General features: G+C 43.4%; 1 protein-coding gene across 1 annotated transcript in view; it reads right to left on the bottom strand.

Annotated features, from left to right (window-relative positions):
* Positions 1-26,936, bottom strand: part of DOCK2 (dedicator of cytokinesis 2) — a 418,871-nt gene that overhangs the window by 329,020 nt on the left and 62,915 nt on the right. Inside the window, exons 16-23 of the mRNA XM_028163781.2 lie at positions 24,043-24,141; positions 21,948-22,020; positions 21,732-21,835; positions 19,783-19,966; positions 19,513-19,610; positions 17,782-17,871; positions 16,639-16,739; positions 15,689-15,823 (exon numbers count right to left, since the gene is read on the bottom strand). Coding sequence (XP_028019582.2) covers positions 15,689-15,823; positions 16,639-16,739; positions 17,782-17,871; positions 19,513-19,610; positions 19,783-19,966; positions 21,732-21,835; positions 21,948-22,020; positions 24,043-24,141 — 884 coding nt within the window. The remainder of the gene's footprint in view (positions 1-15,688; positions 15,824-16,638; positions 16,740-17,781; positions 17,872-19,512; positions 19,611-19,782; positions 19,967-21,731; positions 21,836-21,947; positions 22,021-24,042; positions 24,142-26,936) is intronic.

The raw sequence follows: 26,936 nt of genomic DNA, 5'->3' as shown, positions 1-26,936 counted from the left end.
CCAGGAAAACTAACTTCTAGCTATATAAACAAACTCAGTCTTAAGTACAACATAGAGAAATGCAGAATACCAAAGACAAAGAGATGATCTTAAAAGCTGCCAGGGAGAAAAAAACAGAATGCCTATAAAGGAACAACAGTAAGACTGACAGCTAACCTTAACAGCCGATCACAGTGAAAAAAAGAGCTAGAAGTCTATATCCAGGGAAACCCCCTTCCAAGTTTCAGAATAAAATCAGAGAGACTTTAGCAACTCTACCAGTAAATTTCCTGCAGTTAATAATAAACGATTTACTTCAAGGAGAAGAAAAACAAATATGGACGGTCAAAGATGACAGGAGAAGTGATACCTTTTTTTTCACTGTGATAAAAAAAATAACATGAAATTTACCACTTTAACCACTTTTAAGTTTACAGTATAGTAGTGTTGATGAACTTTTATTGGTAAAATCATATAAACAAATACCAACTGCTTAAAACAATAATAATGTCTAATTGGCGGAATTATCGAAAAAGGCAAAACTGAAATACTGCACAATTATAGCATAATATTTAAGAAGGAAGTGGAAGTGTCTTCTAAAATCCTTTATTTTCCAGAAGGACTGTAAAGATACTAACTTTAGATTTTATTAAGTTAAATATGTATGATAGAATACCTAAGTAGCCACTAATAGAACTAGATATAAAATGTAACTTTCAAACTCTTAAAGGTGAAGAGAGTGAAAAAATTGAAGACAGTCCAAAAGAAGGAAAAAGAGGACAGAAAAATCAGAGTGTTGGGGAAGATGCACATCTAAAATGATATAAATAAGTTCAAAACATCAGTGATCACAATAAAATGTAATACTGCTTCACGATGAACATTATTATCAAATTAGTGATAGAAAAGAACGACCTTAAACTGATAAAAGACATCTAAACTATTTTTTAAATCTAATACATAATATATACCACCATTTTTATTCAACATTGGTCTAGAATCCTAGCCAATGCAGTAAGACAGGGAGAAAAAGGATTCGAATTAGAAAGAGAGAAACAAAGCTTTCCATATTTACAGATGTTATAACTGTCTACTTAGGAAATTCGTGAGACTCCATAGCAAAACAGATTCTAGGAGGACAAGGACGGAAGCAGCAAGACCACTGGAGAAAGCTAACACAGTGATCCAGGTGTGAGGTGATGAGAACTGTGAACAGGAAGTTGGTAGTGAAGATGGAAAGATGTGGATGAATTTGAGAGACATTCAAGAGGGGACTTGACTGTGGATTACGTGGGAAAAACACAAAAAATGAGGTGTCAAAAAATCCTATTTGTCTGCCCCATGCAACATGCTGGGTTGTAGGTCAGTGAGAAGAGGGGACATCATGAGTTTGGTTCTGGTTATGCTAACTTTGAATTGCCTCGGAGATACGAAAGATATCAAGTAAACTGGACACACAGATCTGGAACTTGTTGAAGAGGTCAAGCTGGATTTCTGGGTTATCTGCATAGAAGCGGTAACTGAAGCGATGGGTTTGAATTTGGTCACCCAGGTGGAGGGAGTTGAGTGAAAGGAGGATTGGGCTAAAATGAGCATTTAGGACCGCCAAAGGGTCTGAGAAGTATGAGGAATACTAGAAGAGTTCTATGCTACAGAGGCCAAGGGGAGAAAGTGTTTTGAGGAAGCGGAGAGGTTAGCAATGTAAAATGCTGTGGCTCGTGCTATCTGGGATATTCTTAACTGTTGACATAATAATGTTATCATCTGTGACTTGTTCACAAAATATGTTTGATCATGGACAAGCTCTTCATTTTTATCACCCCTATGGTACCCAAGATCAGTAGGTCTGCCCTCCCTCCAGAATGCCCATCTGATAGGAAATCAGGAGATAATAATTAACGATACTATTTATCCCAGCAAACTGATTTGGAAAAACATTCTTCTGCGGAAAAGCTCACCTGTACACACATACACACATCTGCATAGTGCACTCTGATGATCAAATCAAGTGAATTTGACACTATCTGCTACTTCAGGTAATATGGGTCTTTAGACCCATACATTAACAGATCACTGAGAAGTGACTATATATTTTTAAAAACTTGTCCAAAACTGCAGCCAACAATTCATGGTCGCTGAAACATATATGGCATTAAAAAGTAATAAATGTTATGACTGTAAAACAATAATGCTTAGCAGAGATGAGATACTGCATAAAACAAACCAACCAACCAACAAACAGAAAAACCGAAAGGGATTGCTCAATGAAGTAAGGTAGCACAGGCTGTGTCTGTCCCCCAACCCAATTAAAGATGGGCGGTTTATGTCTTTGAATCTGACAGGAGGCAACCAAAGAGGCTTGTGGGAGGTTATGAAACACACACTTTTCAATTTTAAATATGCAATTACTATAATCTAAAACACAAATGCTTTGTAGCATGTAGTATATCAACATGCACTCTGCTTGTACTCAGAGTCCTTTCCTCCTATCCAGGGTTGTGTAATTAACTCAGGGATTAACAATCTGTCACTTCCTACCGAGCTGCCCATTTCAGGTACCACTGGTCAGTCACAGCTCCCTGTGCAGCTACCTCTGCACTCAGTCTCAGTGTCCTCCTCAACACTAGACCACACAGCCGCCCCCAATCCACCCGTGTGGCACATGACACAAGCCCTCTTCGCCATCAAGGGTCAGCATGCTACCTCACATGAAAGCATCTTCAACTACATGCCTCCCGAGGACTCTGTAATACACTTAGAATGATCTTTTCATGGTAGGCTCTGCCTATCTCACCCAATTCATCTTCCTCCTAATCTCCCCTGTGCTCTCTATACTTCAGCCACGATAACTTTCTGAAAAAAACTCTTTCAAGCTCTTTCTTATTCAAGATCACTTGCTCAGACTTTCCCTCCCTGAAGGACTCTTCCTTCTATCCGTGCGTGGCTGGATCATTCCCATCCTTCACATCTCAGTTTAAACGTCACATCAGGGAATTCCCTGGTGGCGCAGTGGTTAAGAATCCGCCTGCCAATGCAGGGAACACGGGTTTGAGCCCTGGTCCGGGAAGATCCCACATGCTGCGGAGCAACTAAGCCCGTGGGCCACAACTACTGAGCCTGCACTCTAGAGCCCATGAGCCACAACTACTGAGCCCTCATGCCACAACTACTGAAGCCCATGCGCCTAGAGCCTGTGCTCTGCAACAAGAGAAGCCACTGCAATGAGAAGCCCACGCACCGCAATGAAGAGAAGCCCCCACTCACTGCAACTAGAGAAAGCCCGAGCATAGCAACAAAGACCCAATGCAGCCAAAATTAATTAATTAATTAATTAAACGTCACTTCATCAGAATCCTCACAATAACACTGTGAAGTAATCCCAACTTTAGACGAGAAAACTGAGGCACAGAGGTTAGGTCACTTGCCCACAATTATACAGGTAGTCACTGGGATTATTCACCGCTGTACTGGACCACCTATCTCAACTACTTGCTTAATTCCCTTACAGGCATTTATCATGGTTTGCAACGACTTGGTGTATTTGTTTATTTTATTTGTTTTCCCCCGCAGTATTGTATAAGGGAAGCATGAGGGCAGGGCTACATCTGTCTTGTTCACTGCAGTATCCTAGCGTAGAACTTCCAAATAGTAAGACTCAAAAATGTTTACTGAATGAATGAATGAACAAACGAATTGAACTGAACTCATATGTCTTTGCGACTACATTAGGAGAGTAAGTCTGAGATACAGAGGAGCTAGTTTGGAGATTTGAAGGACAGTGACCGTATGTGCCCCATAACTAAGTCCTTTTTAATTTTCCATCCACCCCAAAGACACAATAAGAAACAAGCCCAACAACTGAGTAATGTATTATTAATACTTCCTAATAAGGAAACAAATTCTGCTTCAGGGTGATGCCTGCCTCAAGTGCATCTGAAGTGGATCACAAAGTACATCTAGTCAGCCTGATTCAGTTCAGCGTCCCTGACCATTAGGTTAGCTTGGTGAATTTCACCCCTCTGGCAAACTAGACCCTTTATTATCCTGCATGTCCATATTAAGTTACAGGGGATTTGCAAACATGTATCCTAAATCTACGTATTTATTCAGTAAACTGATCTCCCACCCAAGTCATTCTCTGAGGAATTGTCAACCTAGGCATTTGACAGAAAGTTATTTTTGTGCAAAGGCAAAGATTCTACCAGCAAGCTAGCCCCAGACTTCTAACACGGAGTTAACAAGGAAAGGAAATCGGCTACTGCTTCAACCTGAAAGAATGAATATCTTGTGTCCTCCGTGGCTTTTCCCTTAACTATCTATAGCATCTTGTTCTGCAAAATTAAGCCATTTAAAGGGACAATGGAAGCAAACAAGACCAGCATTTTACACTTTGCTGTAAGCAGAGTATGAGATTGGTAAGAAATAGGAAACAACTGGCTCAGCTTCTGAGGGATGGTGGGGGGGAAGCCAGTCTTGGATTATACCCTGGCAAAGAACAATCCACAACGTAAGCAATTCATGTGCATATGATGGGAAATCAATCATCAAAGCCTGATCCCTCTGCCCCCGGATGGCCTGCTGTTTGGATACTAGGAAAGATGCTAAACTCTGGGAAAGGGTTGGCTGATTCACCAAAGATCTAATTGTGAAATATCCTGCTCCTGATCAGTTTTCAGTTCCCAGGACCTCACTGCAACAGTGAATACTGCTGACATTCCCTCTCGGAAATGCTCCCCTTCCTGGGTCCTGTAATGCCAGTCCTTCCTGCTTCCTCTCCTATATCTCCAATCCTCCCTCCCTGGGACTCTACCCTCATCCATCTCTCCAACATGCGAATCTCCTGCATTCCATTCTGAGTTTTATAGCACTGCTCACCTTGTGCTACCGCTTCAAATACATCCTCTTTCTACCAAAGGAGATCAATTTCTACCAAAGCCATATCTCCATTCTCCACTCCCCTGAACTCCGAATCTGTATCTAACCGCCTGCTGTGCATTTCCATCTGGCTACGCCAGTAAACACCTGCAGCATCACATGTCCCAAACACATCATCTCCCCCCCAAAACCTGCTCCTCCCCTCACTCATCATGCTGATGAGCAATACCTGATAAAAGTGGACCACCAAGTTCAGGGTCAGATCAGCCAACTGGCCCCCTCCATCAATTCCACTCCCATATTCAATTAGTTTGGGCAATCCTCCCATCTATAAACCCTCAGCTTCTTACTTTCCTTCTTCTCCAGCCCCACCGTGACTACCTCAGTTCAAGTCCTCCTGCCTGGATTACTGCAGTAGCTTCGTTATTGATCTCCTGCCTCCCCTCCTCCGTCTCCCACATGCTAACCTTACTTCTGCACTAATCATTCTAAAACATGAATCTAGTCATGTTAATCCCCTGCTTTAGAACTTCAATGGCTCCCCACTGCCAAAAGAAGGGGTTTCCAAAACTGCTCCTATGAGAAAAAAAAAAATTTTAAGTATGATTCTCAACAGATGCTTATTTATATATAAATTATATCCATGTACTATTCTAAGTCAAATGTTTATAAAGTTTAGTTTCTTCATCTTAGGACAAAATGAAGAAATTTTAATATTTTTGTCTGATCCCAGTAGATTAGTTTGTACCTCTGCTGGGGTATTCACTCTGTGCTCTGAGGATGGAGGGTAGCATCTATGCCAATATCCCCCAGCACAGAGGATGACGTCAAACTCCTTGGTCTGGCCTTCAAGGTGTTTCACAATCTAGCTCCAACTCCCCTCTTCAAACACCTCGTCACTCCTCCACCACCACAGCTGCACCCACTAGCGACTGTTCCATAAAAGTGCCATTCACGGGCAAGCACAAGACAGCACAAAGAGCTGAGACTTTGATGTCAGATCCCTCCCTGCCAACATCTAACTGTGTGACCTAAAGTCACTTTCTGCACCTCTCTGGGTCTCAATTTCCCCTTCTGTAAAGTGAACATAAAATGAATATAATAATACCTATACTTTGCAGGGCTGTCGTATTAAGTGAGGTAGAGCAAAAAGTGAAACAGGGCGCCACGCAAAGAGGAGAGGCTTTTATAAGTGGTACCTCAGAGTAAGTTCTATGGCATATGTGGTCCCCTCTACTTGGAATTCCCAGCTCTCTTTCCTTCTGTGGCCAGGCTTCTTAAATACCTTTCAATGTCTAGTGTAAAAGATCACCTCCTCTGAGAAGAATGACTGATCCTCCCGAGGCGAGTCTGTCATTCAAACCTGTCTGCCCCCAGGAACCATCTGTAAGCCTCCACTGAGTCATATCACTGATCACTGTTTATCCCAGGCATGCTGGCATTTGACTGCTGGCATGCGTGTCTTTCTTGCCCACTAAACTGCCGCTGCTTGAGGAAGTCTGACATTAATTTCAGAGTTCCCAGCACTTAACAAAGTCCCTAGCACATAACAGGTGCTCAATAATTGTTTATCAGTATTTCCATATGCAAAGGGGAAAGAGGACTGTTTAAAAGTGCACGTATATGCACAATTTCATGTTATAATAAGGACGACTTACTTAATGATTTACAAAGTGCTTTCACATATGTTTGTAAGAAACAGGTTGTTACCTCCCCCTCTGCCCTGTAGCAACTCATAAAATAGATAATAACTTAGAGAAAAATAACTGTTTGACTATATCCCTTTGATGAGTTTTCTCTTCCATCCTGATCTGATGCCAAGTTAATGTTATCATAAAATAATTCCATTAAGTGCAATTGTGCAGTTTACTGAGCCATTACTGTCATCAAAAAGTGAAATTACATTCAAAGCCGGAAACAGAGGCTTACCCAGGAATAAATGTCATTAACATGGCAAACAAATTACATGCAGGAGAAACAGAAATAGCAATATGACCGGAATTCCAACCCATCCTCAGCATAAACAGATGATTACATTTTAATATTTATTCATACATGAACAGTGAAAACAAATCACACTGGCAAGTACCTTCGAGTTAAATTCATATTTGTTCAAAAAGGCGGAGGCTTATGTACTCTCTCTGACTGCAGGCTACACTGGGCATGCCTGAGCTTTATGCAGACAACCTTGCTGCCTAACATATGCATGACCTGCAGGATAAACTAGTATATAATATTTACATAAGAAGAAATTGAACTGGTGGAAAGATGAGGTGGAGGCCAGGGGAGGGAGGGCAGGATGGGGAGAATAAAGCAAGACGCAAAATAAAAAGGCAAAAGCGAGCATCAGAGAGCATCAAATCATCTGATGCTGAAGGCAATTAGAGAAAGGGCAATGATGTCTGGCCCTGGGTGACCAGAGCCAGATTGCGGGTGTCTGCTGGAGGCGAGAGCCGCGGTCCTTGGAGCCTGTGTTAATGGAGTGGCAGCCCCAGTGCAGGCGGATGACACTGTGCCTGCGTGGCCAGCCTTCCCAGGTCCCGGGTGAGGGCGGGGGAGCAGGAGGACCCCTGGAGATGCTGCTGCTCCCACTAGGATACCGAGTGCATCCCTCTTTCCCCGACCAGTGCCTTGTTTCCAAGGGGTGTGAGCTCACCTGGACCGGCCCCATGCCAGCTTGTCTTTGTTCATTTCTTGGGAGGATATGAGGACAAAGTCACTGTTGCCCGGACAGCTTCGCCACGCTGGCGAGGACGCCCCTCCTGGCAACTCCTGCTCCAAGTCATCATTCTCTTCCCTGAAGTCCTACTGTGCTTCGGGATGGATGGCAGCACCTAAACCCACACAGCCTCGCACCTCTCAGCAGCCCCAGCAGCGCCCAGCAAGTGGACCCTTCCAGCTGGAGTTGCTCCCTCTCAGGACAGCCCCTCCTCTCGGCCAGCCAGGCTTCACGCTTGCACAGCCTGGAAAAAGGGCCAGTTCTCAAATCTGCTTAATCAGGTGAGGTAGAATGCGAAGCTTGCTCTACTGGGTCTTAGCTGTGTGACCTTTGAGCTTGAATTGAAGCCTCAGCCTCCTCACTTGTGAAAGGGGGATAGAAGTGCTGTCCCACTGCTTACTGAAGGAGCGCCTACTGTGTGCTGGGTGCTGATCTCAGCGCTTGGAATGCAGCACGAAATAGTCAAAGACTCCTGTCCTCGTGGAGCTGACATTCTAGCAGGGAGAGTGCTAGAATGTCATAGCTTATTATTGTATGTTAACATGTGATTAGTTCCATGGGGAGGAAAAATGACAGAAAGCAGAGTGAACGGGAGGGCAATCAGAAGGGCCAGGGGCCAGGTGACAGGCCCAGGCTGCTCTCTGGGAAAGGCTGGATGCTGGCTTAGGCCCCCTTACAGCCCCTCCTCCCCGACTCACGCACACAGGCACCTAGCACACCCTGGTCGGCTTGTTCCTCACCACATACGGGGAGGGGGAGACCAACCCCTTAGGGTCTTTTGAAATATGAAGAAAAATGTGTGATCAGGAGCATGACTCCTGTGCTGGGCTCTTGGGCCCACTTCAGTCTGTCTGTCTCAAATCTAGGTATTTTTGTTTCAATTTTATTTTATTTTTAAGAAAACAAAACAAAAATCTGCACTAATTTACCTGGTTTCATAGGAAAACATTTTTTTTTAATTTTTTACATTTTTTGGTGTCCGTTTGTATTGAATAATTTGCTACATTTGTAAAATGTAAGAGGTATACAGAATATATGTCTATTTCTAACATAAAAAACGTAATTTTTTTCTTCTCAAGATTTTTTCTTAAGAGGAGAGAAAGATATTTTTTCAGGAAAAACAAACTTTAAAATAAAAGAAGAGGAGAATAAAATCTATTTCTCCCCTTTCCCAAACCTCTGTCTACCCCTCTTTCCCAGGAACAAATCAAAAGGTGGATCGTCTTGTAAAGAATGTAAACTTTTAGTCCAGAATGATGTCTTTTTCTTAATGCAGTGAGCTGTAGATTCTCTAGTTTGACCCCTGGGGGTGGGAAGAGGGGTACTGAGGCAACATGGAGAGGAGCTGGTGGGGGAGCAGGGTAATGAATTTGCTTTCTTTAGTGAAGGAGGAATACAATCAAGCATTTTGTATTCAGAATGTTGTGCAATATTTTGGAATGGAACATTGGTGTGTTTAGAGATTTAAAAACAAAACAAAAAGATTGATCAAATCTGTACAGTTTATATTGTTCCAGATTTTTTTAAGTTTGTATTAAAAGCATGATATATAATAACAAAAAAAACAAACCAAAAATAGAAGTGCCAGGGGCAGGGGTTGCCACTGTACATAAGGGAATGAAGGAGAAGTCTGAATAAAGCTGTAAAAGAGGCGAGTGGGTGAGCAAGCAGTTGTCTGGGAAAGGGTGCGAAGGCCCTGCATTGGGAACTTGAGTCACAGCAAGGAGGCCTGTGAGGCCGGCACAGAGTGAGAGAGGCGTAGGAGGAGGTGAAGTCAGGAGGTGAGGTTCTCCACCGCATTTCTGTGAAGGCTGATGGAGATACTGAGTGAAATGCACTTAGTAGGACATCATAACCGTGGGCACGCGCTATGTGACAGGCACTGTGCCACATGCCTGATGTCCATTAGCTCAGTGAGTCTGCACAACCGCCCTGCAAGGGTTGTTCCGTACTTGCCTGTTTTACATACAAGGAAACTGAGCTTTGGGCAGATTATTTAACCTGCCCAAGGTCATAAACCTTCGTAACTGGTAATGATAGGATTCAAAGGCAGAATTCAAACCCAAGTAGCCTAGCTCCAGAGACAGTGCCTTTACCCCCTGAGCTGACTGACTCGCAAGCAAAAGATGTGGATGAGCGTGGTGAAGGAGAAGCGTGTGACGGCAGAGCAGCCCCAGGAGAGGGATAACATGGAGAAGGAGGGGGAAGCAAGAACTAAGCAGGTCTGTAACAAGAGCAGAAGGCCTGAGGCCAAAGAAAAGACAGGCAGAGCAAGCAGGGAACAGAGGGAGAGCTGGGTACACAGCTGCTTGGGCCACAGGGGCCTGACCACACACACAGGGGAAGTGGGAGCCACAGACAAAAGCAGGGCCCATGCAGTGGGCCAGCAGCAGACCCAGGTGAATTCATGCAGCCATAAAAATTCCCTACATTGAGATCCTCTAAATGCACAGACACCTGGGTAAAGGTGTCCCGTCCTCCTAAAAAATAGAGAGCAAGAAATGTTTTGTATAGCATGAACAGTAAGCCAGATTGTGAGCATGAATCAAGACACTAAAACTTTCTCTTTCTAACCTGAGTTTTTGAAACAAGTACCCTTTCTGTCTCTCCTAGGTGAAAACATGGTAACAGCTAACAGATTTATTTTGCTCACGGAATAAATATCAGACACTACATGGAAACTTTGTACATATAATTTCATTTCATCATCAAAACACTAAAAGCTGGTTTATCCTCATTCATGGGTGGGGAAACTGAGGCTCAGAGAGGTTAAGTCACTAAGCCAGGTGCTCACAGGGACAGGAAGTGTCCAGTGTGAGCACTGACCATCACTGAGCCAACACTGTCCAGTACAGTGTGAACATAACCATGTCCCACACTATCCCCTATACTCCTCCAGCCTACGGCAGCACCAAGATTTACAAGGAACACAGACAAGCAGGAGCAAACGCTATCATTGCGGAACAGAGCTCTGGATCTTCTCTCATTCGGTTAGTCATCCTTACAGAAGCTCTGCAGTCTCATTACTGTGTGCCTGGCCAGCAGGAAGGGGAGCTCTTCCTGGAGTGCCCACCACGTGGATCAGTGAAGCATGGGCTACCACAGACTCTGAGTAATTCCACAGGCTCAGAAACCCTGGGGATCAGCTCAGCTGGTTGTCTGAGGTTCAGGATAAAAGGCAGTGCAACGGGGTTTGTAAAGAAACTCAATGCCTAGAACATAATCACTTCGGCTCCTTCTCAATGTTCCTCACTATGCTCTATACCTCCCAGGGGCTCAGTCAATCTAGAAAAGCACAGTGGATACTGGTCACATTTATGGTCACTCAGCATCTTTTGGACTCACTTCCTACAATTTAGAATTCCCCATATTTTGAAGCCTGCCTCCCTATGACAGAAGCTCAAACCTGCTCTGCCAGCTTCCATTGCAACTATGGCACAGGCATGTGCCCAGAGACACCTGTCCAGACTTTGACTCAGGAGCTACTGACATAAGAAGAGGGGACAGGAAAATCATTTTCTTTGGCTATGTGACAGAAATGAATAATCCTTACAAAAATTCCAATCCCGTACAAAATAAATGCACAGAAATCTCTTGCATTTCTATACACTAATGACGAAAAATCTGAAAGAGAAATTAAGGAAACATTCCCATTTACCACTGTAACAAAAAGAATAAAATACCTAGGAATAAACTGACCTAAGGAGACAAAAGACCTGTGTGCAGAAAATTATAAGACCCTGATGAAAGAAATTAAAGGTGATACAAACAGATGGAGAGATATACCATGTTCTTGGATTGGAAGAATCAACATTGTGAAAATGACTATACTACCCAAAGCAATCTACAGATTCAATGCAATCGCTATCAAACAACCAATGGCATCTTTCACAGAACTAGAACAAAAAATTTCACAATTTGTATGGAAACACAAAAAACCCTGAATAGCCAAAGCAATCTTGAAAAAGAAAAACGGAGCTGGAAGAATCAGGCTCCCTGGCTTCAAACTATACTACAAAGCTACAGTAATCAAGACAGCATGGTACTGGCACAAAAACAGAAATATAGATCAATGGAACAGGATAGAAAGCCCAGAGATAAACCCACGCACATATGGTCACCTTATCTTTGATAAAGGAGGCAAGAGTATACAGTGGAGAAAAGACAGTCTCTTCAATAAGTGGTGCTGGGAAAACAGGACAGCTACATGGAAAAGAATGAAATTAGAACACTCCCTAACACCATACACACAAAAAAACTCAAAATGGATTAAAGACCTAAATGTAAGGCCAGACACTATCAAACTCTTAGGGGAAAACATAGGCAGAACACTCTATGACATAAATCACAGCAAGATCCTTTTTGACCCACCTCCTAGAGAAAGGGAAATAAAAACAAAAATAAACAAATGGGACCGAATGGAACTTAAAAGCTTTTGCACAGCAAAGGAAACCATAAACAAGATGAAAAGACAACCCTCAGAATGGGAGAAAATATTTGCAAATGAAGCAATTGACAAAGGGTTAATCTCCAAAATTTACAAGCAGCTCATGCAGCTCAATATCAAAAAAATCAAACAACCCAATCCAAAAATGGGCAGAAGACCTAAATAGACATTTCTCCAAAGAAGATATACAGATTGCCAACAAACACATGAAAGGATGTTCACCATCACTAATCATTAGAGAAATGCAAATCAAAACTACAATGAGGTATCACCTCACACCAGTGAGAATGGGTATCATCAGAAAAACCTAGAAACAATAAATGGTGGAGAGGGTGTGGAGAAAAGGGAACCCTCTTGCACTGTTGGTGGGAACGTAAATTGATACAGCCACTATGGAGAAAAGTATGGAGGTTCCTTAAAAAACTAAAAATAGAACTACCATATGACCCAGCAATCCCACTACCGGGCAGATACCCTGAGAAAACCATAATTCAAAAAGAGTCATGTACCACAACGTTCATTGCAGCCCTATTTACAGTAGCCAGGACGTGGAAGCAACCTAAATGTCCATCAACAGATGAATGGATAAAGAAGATGTGGCACAGATATACAATGGAATATTACTCAGCCATAAAGAGAAACAAAATTGAGTTATTTGTAGTGAGGTGGATGGACCTAGAGTCTGTCATACAGAGTGAAGTAAGTCAGAAAGAGAAAAACAAATACCGTACGCTAACACATATATATGGAATCTAAAAGGAAAAAAAATGGTTCTGAAGAACCTAGGGGCAGAACAGGAATAAAAACACAGACGTAGAGAATGGACTTGAGGACACAGGGATGGGGAAGGGTAAGCTGGGGCAAAGTGAGAGAGTGGCATGGACATATATACACTACCAAATGTAAAACAGATAGCTAGTGGGAAGCAGCCACATAGCACAGGGAGATCAGCTCGGTGCTCTGTGACCACCTAGAGGGGTGGGATAGGGAGGGAGGGAGGGAGACGCAAGAGGGAGGGGATATGGGGATATATGTATACATATAGCTGATTCACTTTGTTATACAGCAGAAACTAACACAACATTGTAAAGCAATCATATTCCAATAAAGATGTTAAAAAAAAAAAGTTCCAATCCTTCTCAACAAGTTTTCTTCCTCTCTTACCCAACTGCATCCTGCGTATTGATACAGGAAAATCCCTAGCCCTTGTAAATGCTCATGTGCAGCATGCACAAGGAAAAAATGGCAGGGAACAATTAATGGGAGCTGGATCAGCTGTAACTATGCACACGAGGAAAGACAAAGGAATAACAGGAAATGGAAACACAATACCAGCCACAATAAGCTCCCAAAGCAATAATTATATTACAATTTCCCACCAGCTGGCTTAGAAATCTCAAAGCACTGAAACGTCCATCTTCCATTCCCAAGTAAAATGCCCTTCTAGTCTGGGGAAATACTACCATCACTTCCCAATGTCCCTGAGGCTCCACTGAAGAGAACCCATTGTGAAAGATTCTAGAATGAACAAGACCTACTACCTTCCCTCGGCATGAGGTCCTAGACACTCCTTGCAGGTCAGCCTATATTTCTGATCATGAGAAAGGATTCAAGATTATGTCTGGATTACCTTCGAGACATCTCCTCTGACCAAATGGCTTCTCCTAGCCCCCAGAATGCACTTCATCCAACAAGCGTTCTTGAGTGTCAGTGATGTTCTATTATGCTATGCTGAGGGTACATAAGAGAATAACAGATTATCCTACTCCTTAAGAAGCCAAAACTCACTTAGAGTTCCAGCAGCACTGAATTTATACTGAATGAAGAGCTGGGGGCTCTGCAAGATGACATGCCTTCAGGTAGAAAAGCAAATGTACAAATGCTCTTTGTTCCAGTGGAGGAAAGAGACGAAGACTAAGAGAGGTAAGACAAGGAGGAAGGAAGGAAGGAAGGAAAGGAAGAGAGGGAGGGAGGGAGGAAGGAAAGAAATAAGGAATGGGGGGAGGGGGGGAAGAGAAATAAATTAAAAGGACAAATTGAGGCATAAGATATGATACATGGAAAAGATATGTTCTTGTAGATCTGAAGTTCTCGCTTGGAGATGGGATAAGATATCATTGCCTAATCTGGAATTACAACGTTTGAATCCTTGAACCTCTCCAAGAGTTCAACTCTTAGGAAGACCCATAATTGTCTCTTACTGGTTTTCAAATAATTCACATATTCTTTCAAGTTCAAGAGTACTCCTAAGACTTCAATACACAGTCTCTGCCTTGACTATCTGACAAAACAGAGGAATCGAGACAGATATTTCACTTGTAGAATAGCCTAAGTGACATATGTTTTGTGACATGGTTCAAGACACTCATCTCTTTCTATTCATCAACTGAAATATCAAAGAATTCTCCTACAAAGGAGAATCTCAAATAATTACCCATTTCAGCTGCCTTTGAGTATGAAGCTTTCATAACTCATCCAATGTCTTGATCAGAATGATGATTTACGGACTTCTACTTTTTTTTTTTTTGAGAAACCATCCCTTCAAGTAAACAAGTTCATACCATAAGTTGCTGACCTGACCCATGGCTCCAGAGGTGAACATGTGACCATAAGTACACAATCTGCATATTCATTCTCCTGGTCACACTGTTTAAGACCTTAGCAAATGACCCAAGGTAGTTCTTGGCATAGGATTTTGGTCGAACAACAGGGAACCTAGAGTTGCTTAAGCTAGTAGAATATGAATCTGAGTTTCCCAGTGGCTTCCCCATTGGAAAACTTGCCTCAGAAGGCAGCCAACAAAAGGAAAGCAGAGCCAAGATCTAGAGAGACAGAGACTATCCGAATGACACTAAGCATCTGGATCCAGCCGTACTGAAGGCCAACTACCCCCAAGATTTTTCAATAATGAGAAATAAAATAAAGTCCTATTTCCCCCTGAGTCAGCTTGAGTTGCATGCTCTTCCTTTGCACCAATAAGAATCTGGACAATATATTTCCTGTATGCTTCTTCTTATTTCCCATCACACACAACCAACCTGGTCACACACACAACCAATTCCCTGCCTAACTTTGCCTTGTAGCCAGGAGACACATAAATTGTTATTTTGCAGGTTGCACTGGAATGACTCCACCTCTAAAGCCTTTTAAACGGGTAGCTAACCTCTGTGATGCTGACCATCGAATATCAAATCTCGTAGGTGCTCTAACATGTCAGCTCACTTTTTGGCCACTAGGATTTCACGGACAGGCGGATCAGCTGCAAATATCCGCTCATCTGTCATGTGCATCCTCCTAGAGCCAAATAAATGTCAAATTCTCTGAGTTCTGCTTCCCCATCCCCATGGAATATAGATTCCTGGAAGGTTTTCACCATATCTCAAATCAAATGAAGAATGTTAGATGAAATGCAGAAGAGCCTCAAATCACAAATCATAGTCACTGGAGGAGACATAACTCTTCAACATATGAAGATTCCTTCTTTTTTTCCCCAAATGAACTTGGAACAATTACTACCTATTCATAACTCTCTAAGTTGGATTTTTAAGCTGTTTTTGATCAGCAGCTGGTTATAATTTTGTAAAAGAGTTTCTCCAATGGCACAAATACTGCTGTACCCCAGAGGAATTGCAGAGCTAATCAATCACTCTTACATAACTAGTACTCACTGTGAAAATAATGTCCTTGACCGAACAATGAACTTGAACACATATTCCAAAGCTTTCAGCGTTCTTAAAATTGGCTCACATTGCTCTCCTCTGCTGGAGGTATCCAAGTAAGTCTTCAGCACCATCATCAGTTTCCTGAATAAGGGATTATATTTTCAAAATACATCTCTTTTCAGCCCACAGCATGGTAATTAATTTGTTTACTAAATTATAAGGCATTCAATCAAAGGTTAGAGGTGATGGTATAGCCAAGCTCACTTACTCATTTACACCATAAAAATAACTCTGTTTAAAAATATATGTTTAATACAGGGAGTGAATAAGTATTTCCTGTTCATAAAAAGCCAGCAAAGGAAAGAGTAGTGAGAAAAAAATCTTTTGACTGGGAAAACTAGTCACAATGAGGATGTGAGGGGGGATGATGTGGTGACAATGTTCTTTTCAGCTTTTTCTTCCCACAGAAAATGTTCTTGTAATATCATGGAACTCCGTTGCCTGGAAACTTACCATGTTTCTTTATTACCAGCAGGGTAGACTTTGAACTACTTGGCCTGCTTTTCCAGGTCCCTTCACAAACAGGCCTCCACCAAGTTTTCCAGCATCATCTCTGATCTCTAACCCTCAAGCTGTACTGAGCTACTTGTCATATGCACTTCCTTCTCTCTAGCCTTTGAATCCCAGTGTGTATCACAAGTAGCTGTTCAATAAATGATAGCTGACTGACTAAATGAATGAACGAACGAGCAAACACTTCCATGTACTTCTGCCACCATAAAATATTCATACCAACCTATGAGTTTGCATATTTTTATTTAATCCAAATAACACAGCCAGATTGGGTTTTGTCAAAAAAGGTAGAAATCACACAGGCTGGTGACAAAAAGAAACTACTCAAGTTTTTGTGACCTAGGCATCCTGGCAGGGCAAGTAGGAAGTACACAGTTACTTACTTGTAAGCTAGGGTAGCACTGAAATGCTGTTGAATGTAAGCCTCCAGAACGGTGTTGAAATGCTGGAATTTCCGGTCAGCAATGAGTCCTATTATGTAGATCTTGAGGAAGAAGCAAGGAATCAGTGTTTTGTGGGCAGACCCAGGACAGGAAGCTGTATTCACGTGGCATAACTGAATCCCTATCAAATTCTTTTGCCCAGGAATTAGGTCACTAATATAGCTTCAGTCCTTTTCGTTAAGGTAGTACCTCTACTCAAAAGTATTTCATGAAGTATGCTACCGGGTTTCACGGTCAGATAAGCTTGAGAAATCTCAAGTTATCAACCTTAGACTGCCTTCTTTATTGCAGGCCTTAGAGTCTTCCATATGCTTATGTGCATTGTAAATCTCCAAGAGAGTCATGCAATGGTCAGCACTTCCCTAAGTTCTTTAATCACAGGATCTTTTTGTCAGGAAGCATATTTCCTTAGACACAGCTTTCTAGGAGGCCCTATTGGGAAGCAGTGGATTAAGTCACAGTTGTCTCCAAGTAAGCTCTTTAAAAATGTAAATGTCACTGACACAAAGGGTTGACACATTCATACTTTATTGGTCACTGATACCTTAATGCAGATTTTTTTTATGCTTATTTTGACATGACATTGAGAAGATGTGAGTTGGGACCACAAGAGGAAGAACAGACCATTTTGAAAGGTGGAAAGGAGACAGATCTGGCTGGTGTACCACCCACTCTAAAATGTTCTGGGTGGGCAGGAGGAGTGTAACAACTGCTGAGTTGGAGACTGAGCAGGAAGAAGGTAAACATTTTGGGTGCTTTAAAACCTGGCCAAGGACTCACTCCCCGCATTCATGGAAAGCCAAAGCGACTATTCACGGTATCCAGCTTCATGTACTTTCAACCAGGGCCAATCCACCATCAGCACTTAAACACACCCCTTTTAATCACCCTGCCCATGCTTTCAAATGAACTCGAAGCAAACGAAGGGAAACAGCAACTCGTTCATTGGTCTGGTTGCCAAATGTTACAGTGCCTCCAAAAACTTCATGAAAAGGGCCATGTGGGCCATAAGTTCTCTGTGTTCTCACAGTGAGACACACGTTAATGCCTAATGTCACTAAACACTGGCCCCCTCTCTCTTACCAAAGCATCAAAGACGAGGATGTCATACTCATTACTTTGAGAATGTTCCATCATGATGTTGAAGAGGGCATCCAGAGTATCTTGGAGAAACTGGGCAAAATAATGAAGGTCTTGTAAGAAAGAGTGTAGGTGACCCAGCAGTCCCACTCATCGGTGCTTACCCCAGAGAATGAGGGCACACATCCACCATGTGCCATGTTCAGGAGGGCCAGGTACTTTACTCACAAGAGCCAGAACCTGGAGCAACCCAGGTGTCCATCTTCAGCTGAGTGGGTAAGTAGAGGGTGGCATTTCCACATTATAGAATACTCCACAGCAATAAAAAAAGAGCAAACTACTTCAACGTGGAATGATGAATATAACTCTTGTGAGCATTGTGCAGGGTAAGATAAGTCAGACACAGAAATGTTTATTCATTATCACTCTCTTTTTTATGAAATTCAAAAACAGGCAAAAACCCCATCTATAATGATGGTAGTCAGCTTAGTGGTTACCCCCGAATAGGTTACTGACAGAGAAGGGGTAAGAGGGAACCTACTGCAATGCTAAAAATGTTCTGTACCTTGACCTAGGTGGTGGGTACACAGTTGTGTACATGTGTAAAAATACACTGAACTGTACTCTTAAGATAAGTGCTCCGTACATATGTTACTGCATGTAGAGTATACATCAATAATAATTTTTTCTAAAAAAAAGAATGCAAAAGGGAGACAACAGAATTCCCTTTCAGATGACTTTTCCAGGCTGCCAAAGGTGGCAGGCCTTATAAAAGGATGTCTGGGGAATTTCCTTGCCATTGTTGAACCAGGTAGGTGGGTCAACAGTGCACAGTTAAAGCACTGATCTGGAAATTCGACCATTGCTTCTCCATGTATGGGCAATTAACTAAAATTTGATACCCCTCCCTCCTAAGAGATGGGTCAATATTTCCTATAGTCGAAACACAGAGCTTACTACATAAAGATGTTCAATCTCACAGTTTCTAGCTGTACCAGGTTCCCAATGGAAACAAGATCACCAGGACCTCTGGGAAACACTTGTCCCAATTCATAGTGCTGGAGAGACAGCTGCTTTCATTAGATCTGCGCTTCAGACACTATATTCTCCACCACCATGTGGACACAACAATACGTCTGACATTTGCATTGTTTTCTGCTTTCCTTTTCTCATGTCTAATACATAATATTCTCAAAGCAGCAGAAACCAAGAATACTTTTTATTTCTAACAGCAACATGTAGATAATACTAGGAGATCATACTACTATAGCAACTTACAACAACAAAAATAAATAATAGTTACTATTTGTTGAACTTTGTACATTTTCATATGCGTTAGTTCAATTATTGTGCATTATGTGTAAGAGACTTGCTGAGTGATTTTTAAATATTTATCATCTTGAATGCTCACAACCCTGCAAAATATGTCATATTGATAATACTATCACATAAAGTTGGCAAGCAGTTGAACTGGGATCTACACCAAAGTTGATCTATTTCCAGAGACTGAGCACAACCATACTTTTCTCCTGCTCAAGATTCAGCATCACTGAACCACATCATCCCCCAGATTTACCAATAAAGGCTTCTAATGCCGACTTGGGACACTGTATCCCATTGTCAGAAGCAAAGTTGTCCTATCTCCCTCAGCACTTCATCTCTCCCCTGAAGCCACCCATGATTTAAAGCTCTGTCACTGGTGGATGAATACAGGCAAAATGAAGCCCCACTGACCTTTACTACTTCTTCTCCATCGACAATCTTCAATTTTTCTAAATTCTCCTGTAGCAGTTGTGGCTTCATACGCCACTTCAGCAAACCCAGCAAACCCACTAAAATAGAGTCCAGACAAGCAGAATTACTATTACTGGCCTAAACTGTCCATATCAGGACCTCCCCTGGCCTGCCCACACATAAACACACACACACACACACACACACACACACACACACACACACACACACACACACACACACACACAGAGCTATCAATGATTCCGATACCATTCTGGGTGAGCTTTGTGGAGCACACCAGCGTAGAAATGGAGAATACATCCCGGGAGCTGACAGAGAGCCCCCCGACACTGCTGGAGCTTCGACTCAAGGTAGCCCCCTTGTTTTCCACATGGTGTCGGTAAGAAGGAAGAGTCAGGTAAGCACTGGCGTCCTCCATCTTCTTGCTGTCGCCCTGGAAACAACACCTTGGTTACTTCCCCAAGCCAAGGGTATGCACCCAATGCTACACAGAGTTTGCAGTGGCCAGATTACACACTGTAGGTAGAGAGGATCAGAAACAGTGAGGGACATCATAAGAGGAGCAGTGAACACCAGCTGGTAAGGCAGGGCTCTTTTTCCACAAAATAGGCGAGAACCCAAGGTTACGTTAATGGGAAAGGGGTTGATCACCACGTGAAGGCTCTGTGGACTTCATTAATGGCACAGAGGGAACTGAAGATTCCCAAACAGAATATTTTAATTCATTCTAAGTTTTATAAGATCTTAACACAAACAAGCCCACCAGCAGGATAAGGAATCAGCTTAAAGAAGAAGTTAACAGCAAAGGCACTAGATTCTGAAAGTGATGGTATTTAGACCCTGTTCTACCATTCACATGCCTGTGTCATTTTGGATACATTCCTTGGTCTCTCTGTGTCTCGTTCTTCTCATGATTAAACTGAGAATTAATCATATTACCTACTTCTAGAAATCTGGAGCAGACTAGATGGCATAATGCATATAGAACACTTAGTAAAATGACAGGCACGTAAGTCCCTTGGCATGCTGAAATGAATGACTAGAGGTAGGCATTACAGCCGTCAACATTTACTGAGCCCTTACTCTGCACTAGATGCTGCACTAAGTGCTTTATATGCCCTAGTTCATGTCATTTAAGCCTCACAACAGTCGTTACTGTTGTGGATACTGTTATCATCTCCAGTTTACAGATGAGGAAACTGAGGCTTAAGGAGGGTGACTAAATTGAAAACTGACTGCAATTGCGACTCTGCCCCCGATGAGTTCACAATCTTTTAAACCAAGAACTACCTTGATGCGTCAAAAATGAGAAAACAGAGCCTGTACAGAAGGAAAAGGGGTGTTCTGGAAAAGCCAAAGAGACTCAGAGAAGAGTACCATGTTGTGAAGCTTTGATGAGGCTGTGTTTGCCATGCAGACCACAGGCAAAAGGGCAACTCCAACCTCCAATGCTGAGAAAGTCAAGGGCAAGGGTTTGATCCCTGTGCTGGCCACTGAGGCGTGCCCTGTTTCACAGCCATACCCTTTGCCTCCAGCCAGGGGCTAGCTAGAGACACGCCACTGTCACAGGAGTGGTTGTGGGAAAGCATGCATATAAGATCAGGAAAATACTTCCCCACTTCTAGAGAACAGTGCAAGTCTCATGACGTAAAAATAACAGCAGCTGCTCTCTATACTCTTTTACATGGTCCTTTCGCATGGCTCATCTTATGGTCATAAACATGGCCATCACCACTTAAGGAAAAGGAAACTGAGACTCAGCAAGACATGTGAGATGACTCCAATTTAGTCAACAGCAGGATCGGGACCCTAAATTGTGATATTTTTTCCATTAACTACAGTGAGGAATCTCTCAAATATTTCTTGCTGGTCTTCTGTACATCCCACAGGTGTCTTAACAGAGTCAAAGCCCACTCTGTATGTAACGATAACGTTCCATTTACTGAGAATTCCACGTACCCATCAATGTCATGTTTACATGCACTGACTCATATAATCCTCACAATTACTCACTGAGGGCTCATAGATGAGGACACGGAGGCCCAGAGAAGTCAAGACTTTGTACAAGGCCTCACAGCTGGGAAGCCCCTATGTGTGTTGACTCTGGGGTCCCTGCCCTTAATTACCAAGCCATCCTGCCATCTCCCCTTCACTTCCTGCATGCTCCCCACTGCAGAGTTAATCCCAGCTCATGGTACCTTTAGGACAACCAAGTCGTGGCATCCGTCATGCAGAGTGGTCCCATCTTCCTTCATCAACTTCACATAGGACATGGCAAAGTTCTTTTCTCCTTTATCCTTAGCTGAAAACAGCATTGTTGAGGTCAGGAAAAAAAATGATACTTGGGCCACCCAATGATCCCACCCCTCTCCCCTCAGGGGTTTTGCAGAGATGCCATTTGGTTGGGTACTCACATTCCAGGGATGACCGATGTCGAAACATGAATCGCAGGTGGATCCTCTGCATGTCTTCAATAGGGACGGCCACCTCAGTAGGCAGAAACCAGAGCTCAGGAGATAGTGAGTTAAAGGGCCCTCCCCACTCCACCCCACCCCCCACAAAAGGCAGCCTGACCATTTAACTTCGAGTGCTGCGTGCTGATTTATTACCCAGCCATCAAGCCTGATGAACTGTAAATACATTACATAAGAACTGGCTATGAAGAGAAAATAAAGTACCAAATGTAATCCATTTGGCAAATTGCATTCCCAGCCAATGAAAAGAGATCTGTAAATTACAGTGAGGAAAAATGAATCTCCCCATATTGATATAAAAGTCACATAACTTTAGCGCAGGATTTAATGCACTGCAAACTGCACAGTGCACATTTTCCTTACACACTCCAGGAGTTTGGGCAGTTGCAGCAGGGCTTAGAAAATTAACAATGCCCATTAGGGGGCTTGCTGGGGGACTGTCATTTATGTAAATTAATAAAAATGCTTGAATCCAATCATATTCGGGAAAATCCTAGGCCTCATTCCCATCTTTGGTTGGACACATGTCCAGATGCTTTTTCCTCCAAGGACATTGGGCCAAGACAATCACCCCTTGGTCACCCAGTTTCACTGTCCAGTGAGTGGTCTGCTGTACCCTTGACTGAGGTGCTTTTGGCCTGTCTCTGGACTATCCCACCTCCCAAAGCCCCACAGCAATCCCTGTATTATACAATTCAGGCCCAGACAGAGAAGCTTAGCTACCTGTGAGAAAACCACTCAAATTTTCTGTGGATACTTTCTGCTCCAGAAAATGAAATTTGAGCCCAAAGAGATCCATCACTTGTTTGTGTGTCTCAGAGCACAAGAACTGAGAGTCACATGGGCAGCTGTTGTCCAATTCATTCTTTCACTGCATATTGAATCAATACTATAAGCTACAATCATGTGAAGCACTGGCCATGCTGATGTAAGGCAGAGTCCCACTCAAAGAGCTCATGGCCCACACAGGGCAACACATAATTATCACCATGTGATGAGGGCTAGCAAAGAGATATAACTGGGGTACAAGAGAGCACAAAGAAGAGAAAACAACCTGGTCCAACAGCTCTCTGACCCCGAAGTTGGGTAGGTCATCACTTTTAAGAGAGTGAGTACAGGGAGACCCACTGAGGAAAACAGGAATATAGGTGACAAGGCAAGAACCACTGAGGTTTGAATAGCTACCTCTGAAAGGGAAGTCTTATGAATATCTTCAGTTTGGGTTCAGAGCACAGAGTGAGTAAAGACTGCTATTAAGGGCTTCCCTGGTGGCGCAGTGGTTGAGAATCTGCCTGCCAATGCAGGGGACACGGGTTCGAGCCCTGGTCTGGGAAGATCCCACATGCCGCGGAGCAACTGGGCCCGTGTGCCACAACTACTGAGCCTGCGCATCTGGAGCTTGTGCTCTGCAACAAGAGAGGCCGCGATAGTGAAGGGGCCTGCGCACCGCGATGAAGAGTGGCCCCCACTCGCCGCAACTAGAGGAAGCCCTCGCACAGAATCGAAGACCCAACACAGCCAAAAATAAAAAAAAAATTAAAAAAAAAAAAGACTGCTATTAACTACAAGGCAGAGACATTTGAAGCTGTGATCAAGCTTCACTGGCCACTAAATTAATTCCAAACTCCACTTCCAATGCATGATATTCCCTTCTGCTTTAGTGTGACAATCTGGTAATGCAAATATTTGTGGTTAATGCCACTACCATCTGAGGTACCCTCCCAACAGGGTATCTACCAGGCATTAAATAGCTTTTTATAGCCTCACATTTGCTCCCAAGCTCTGTCACTCCTCACTGCTGAGTCGAACGACACAACTTGATGGCTTGGGCACAGTCCACAAGATCATCTGACAATGTCATGGTGGCTTGCTGCTGGGCCGGTGAAGGGTGATCAAGAGAACCAGGCGTTCGCCCACTGGGCCACTATTTCCACTGCCTGACACACCACCAGAGACATGCTAGGCTATTGTTTCAGATCTTAGGGAGTCTTAAGAGTCCCCCAACTATTATCATCATCATTATTATTATTATTACCTTGACTGTTTCCATCCACCGTGGCTGTTTGACTTGATAGTACACAACGGACCGATATTCATTCATAGGTTTGTCCCCAGCTCCCACGCAAATTGCATTCTGACCCAAGAAAAATGAAAAGAGAGAAAACACTATAGAGCTACCATTTTCTATGCTTGGGCAAATTTCGGTCCCGAGGCCAAGGCTGGCCACAGGGCCTGGGGTAACCCTGCCTTCTTTAAGCCTTCTGCCAGGTACCCTTGTACGTTACGGCTTTATACATGAATGTGCCCGGCCCTGGGAGTGACAGCTGCTTTACTATAGAAATTCTATTACTTGCATTCTGGAAACCACTGGAGCGCAGTAGGAGCTGACGTGGCTGCCCTATTGTCAATGGTAACCAGCCTTGGAGTTGCTGCGCGCTGCCAGTCTTATTAATTCTATTTGTTTCCTACATCTGAATTGCACAAAGTTACCAAACAGGCTCAGGTCAGCCAAGCAGCAGCTCGTTCTGACGGATTTCCGATGCTAACACACCCAGGTGCCGGCGGGAGCTGGGCAAGGGGAGGGAGCTTGGGTTTCAGACAGACACATGGGCAGACGGGGCTAAAGGAGCCCACAGTCGGGGAGCATCTTCCAGGTACCAGGCCCATGCTAAGCACTGGGATACGGGCATAAGTCAGAGAGTAAACCTGACATGAGGGCTCACAGTGTGGTGTAGGAATCATTATATGAGCAGACAAATCACTAGGCAATGTGAAGTGATGACAGATGTATGTATCCAGTTGTCCCTTGGTATCCACAGGGGCTTGGTTCCAGGGCCCTCCCTTCCCCACCGATTTAAAAAAAAAAAAATCCACAGATGCTCACATCCCTTATATAGAACAGTGTAGTACAGTCGAACTTCTGCATCTGCAGATGCAGAACCTGCAGGTACAGAGGGCTGACTGTATAATACTATGGAGCACAGAGAAAGGACACTTCAGTGTCCCCTGAAGACTCAGGGAATATTTCCTGGAGGTGATGACAGTTGAAGATCTTGAAGAAAGGTTCCAAGTTGGCTTTGAGCAGAAACACAGGACGGACATTCTGAGAGAGAGTGAGCACAGAGCAAGCATACCTACATAGGATATTTATTCTTAAAAAGTCACCCTCAGAGTAACAAGGAATTACCTTGCAATAGAGTATGCCAACCCCTAATTCTATCTCTGTGTTCATTCCTGTTGTTTGGCCCCAAAACAAGATCTAAGGTAGGGTCACTCAGAAGGGGCCTAAGTTCGGTTTTTATACCAGAACAAGAGATTTCAACCTCAAGTCTTCAGAGATCTAGGGACATGAGGATTGGTTTTGCAGCCCCAAGCCCCCAAACTACAAAACTGTGTGCCTCTGGGCACTTTTATGGTGACAGAATCCACGACTCTCACTAGATTCCATCAGATTCTCCAGTGGATTCCCCACCAGGCTGAAGGATCAAAGCTGGCTACTCTGGGCCCCTGGGAAAGCAAGCTAAGCTGTGGGAAGGATAATTCTGTCCCTCTGTACTTCCGAGCTATAGGGAAAGAATGAGTTCAGTTTCAATACTGACTGATGCTACATATGGCCAGATCAAACCCATCTGAAAATAAGGCTACAGCATCCTTTCAAAACTTATCTCTGAAAAAACAAGGACAACCAGGGAACTGCAAATGAGGGAAGACATACAACTCTCTTAATTTTCAATGGTATGGAGCCTTTCAGAACTTCTTGAGGTGCTAAACTAAAAACATGCTTCCAAAGTTGTCCTAACCATGTAGAGAGTGCTTTGTGTCCAGCATTATGCTAAGCCCTTTACACGAACTGCCTCACTTAATTCAATCCTCACAACCACCTCTGATGATTACCGTCATCAACCCCATTTCAAAACTGAGTAAACTGAGACCCTGAGAGGTTACGTCACTTGCCTCAAAAGGTACCAACACCAGGACTACATCTCAGACCCTCTCTTTGCCCAGTGTTCCCTCTGTAACAACCTAGATGCCTTCCAGCCTCCTAAGATTTATATCTAGTGACAATTATGGGCTTAGCATTTCTGTAGCTCAGCTGAATCCCACATAGCTTATAAAAACTGAAAATACACATGTATCTCTGGTGAAAGTAAAGCTGCTGTACAGCACGCAGCTGAATCCCACAAAACTATCTTGATGATGAAAATTTGATTGCCTAAAGCTGGAGAAAACAGTCTCAGTATTATTCTGAGAAAGACCTAAGACAGCTCCCTCTCTCTCAACACTTCAGTGATAAAACTGAATGTCGCTGGGTGTGTAGAAAGAGCATTGTGACCAGGGACAGGGCCGGTTTTCAGGAAAATATAGATTTGTGCATGTCTCCATTGAACCTATTCAATAATCTTCCCCATTGCCCACCCCCATGGCTCCCCGTTAACAACGAGAGCCCCTAATTGGCTTCAGGTCAGTAGAAGGAAGCCTGGAAACTTTAATGCCGACTTGGCCTTGGTGGACACACTTCAGCAGGAGGAAAAATCAGGCTCCAAACACAGGTCTTGTTTACCTCGTAGGAATCACCTGAGGAATAAATGACACCGGCGGTGTGAACGCATTTCGAGCGCCAGAAAGTGCTCTAGGCTGACAAGGTCGGTCTTATCACGGGAAGATGTCAGTTAGCGTCCGCGAGGCGGTCACCAAGCCTGCGACGGCTCTACCTTTCTGGTAATAGAGAACTTCAGTGAACACCTGTTACGTCAATTATCTCAGCTGGTATTCACAAGAGTAAAGTGCCACCGCTGGTTTCATTTTCAGACAGTCTCCTAGGCGTAGAGAGATTACGTAATTTGCTCCAGGTCATCCTGCTAATCCGGGCTGAGCTGGGCTTTTGGCCTGGATGCCTGGCCCCAGAGGTCATGTCTTAACCACTACACA

This window comes from Balaenoptera acutorostrata, chromosome 2 (assembly GCF_949987535.1).
Source record: "Balaenoptera acutorostrata chromosome 2, mBalAcu1.1, whole genome shotgun sequence".
NCBI classification, from domain to species: Eukaryota; Metazoa; Chordata; class Mammalia; order Artiodactyla; family Balaenopteridae; genus Balaenoptera; species Balaenoptera acutorostrata.
This window is presented reverse-complemented; position numbering and strand designations above follow the sequence as displayed.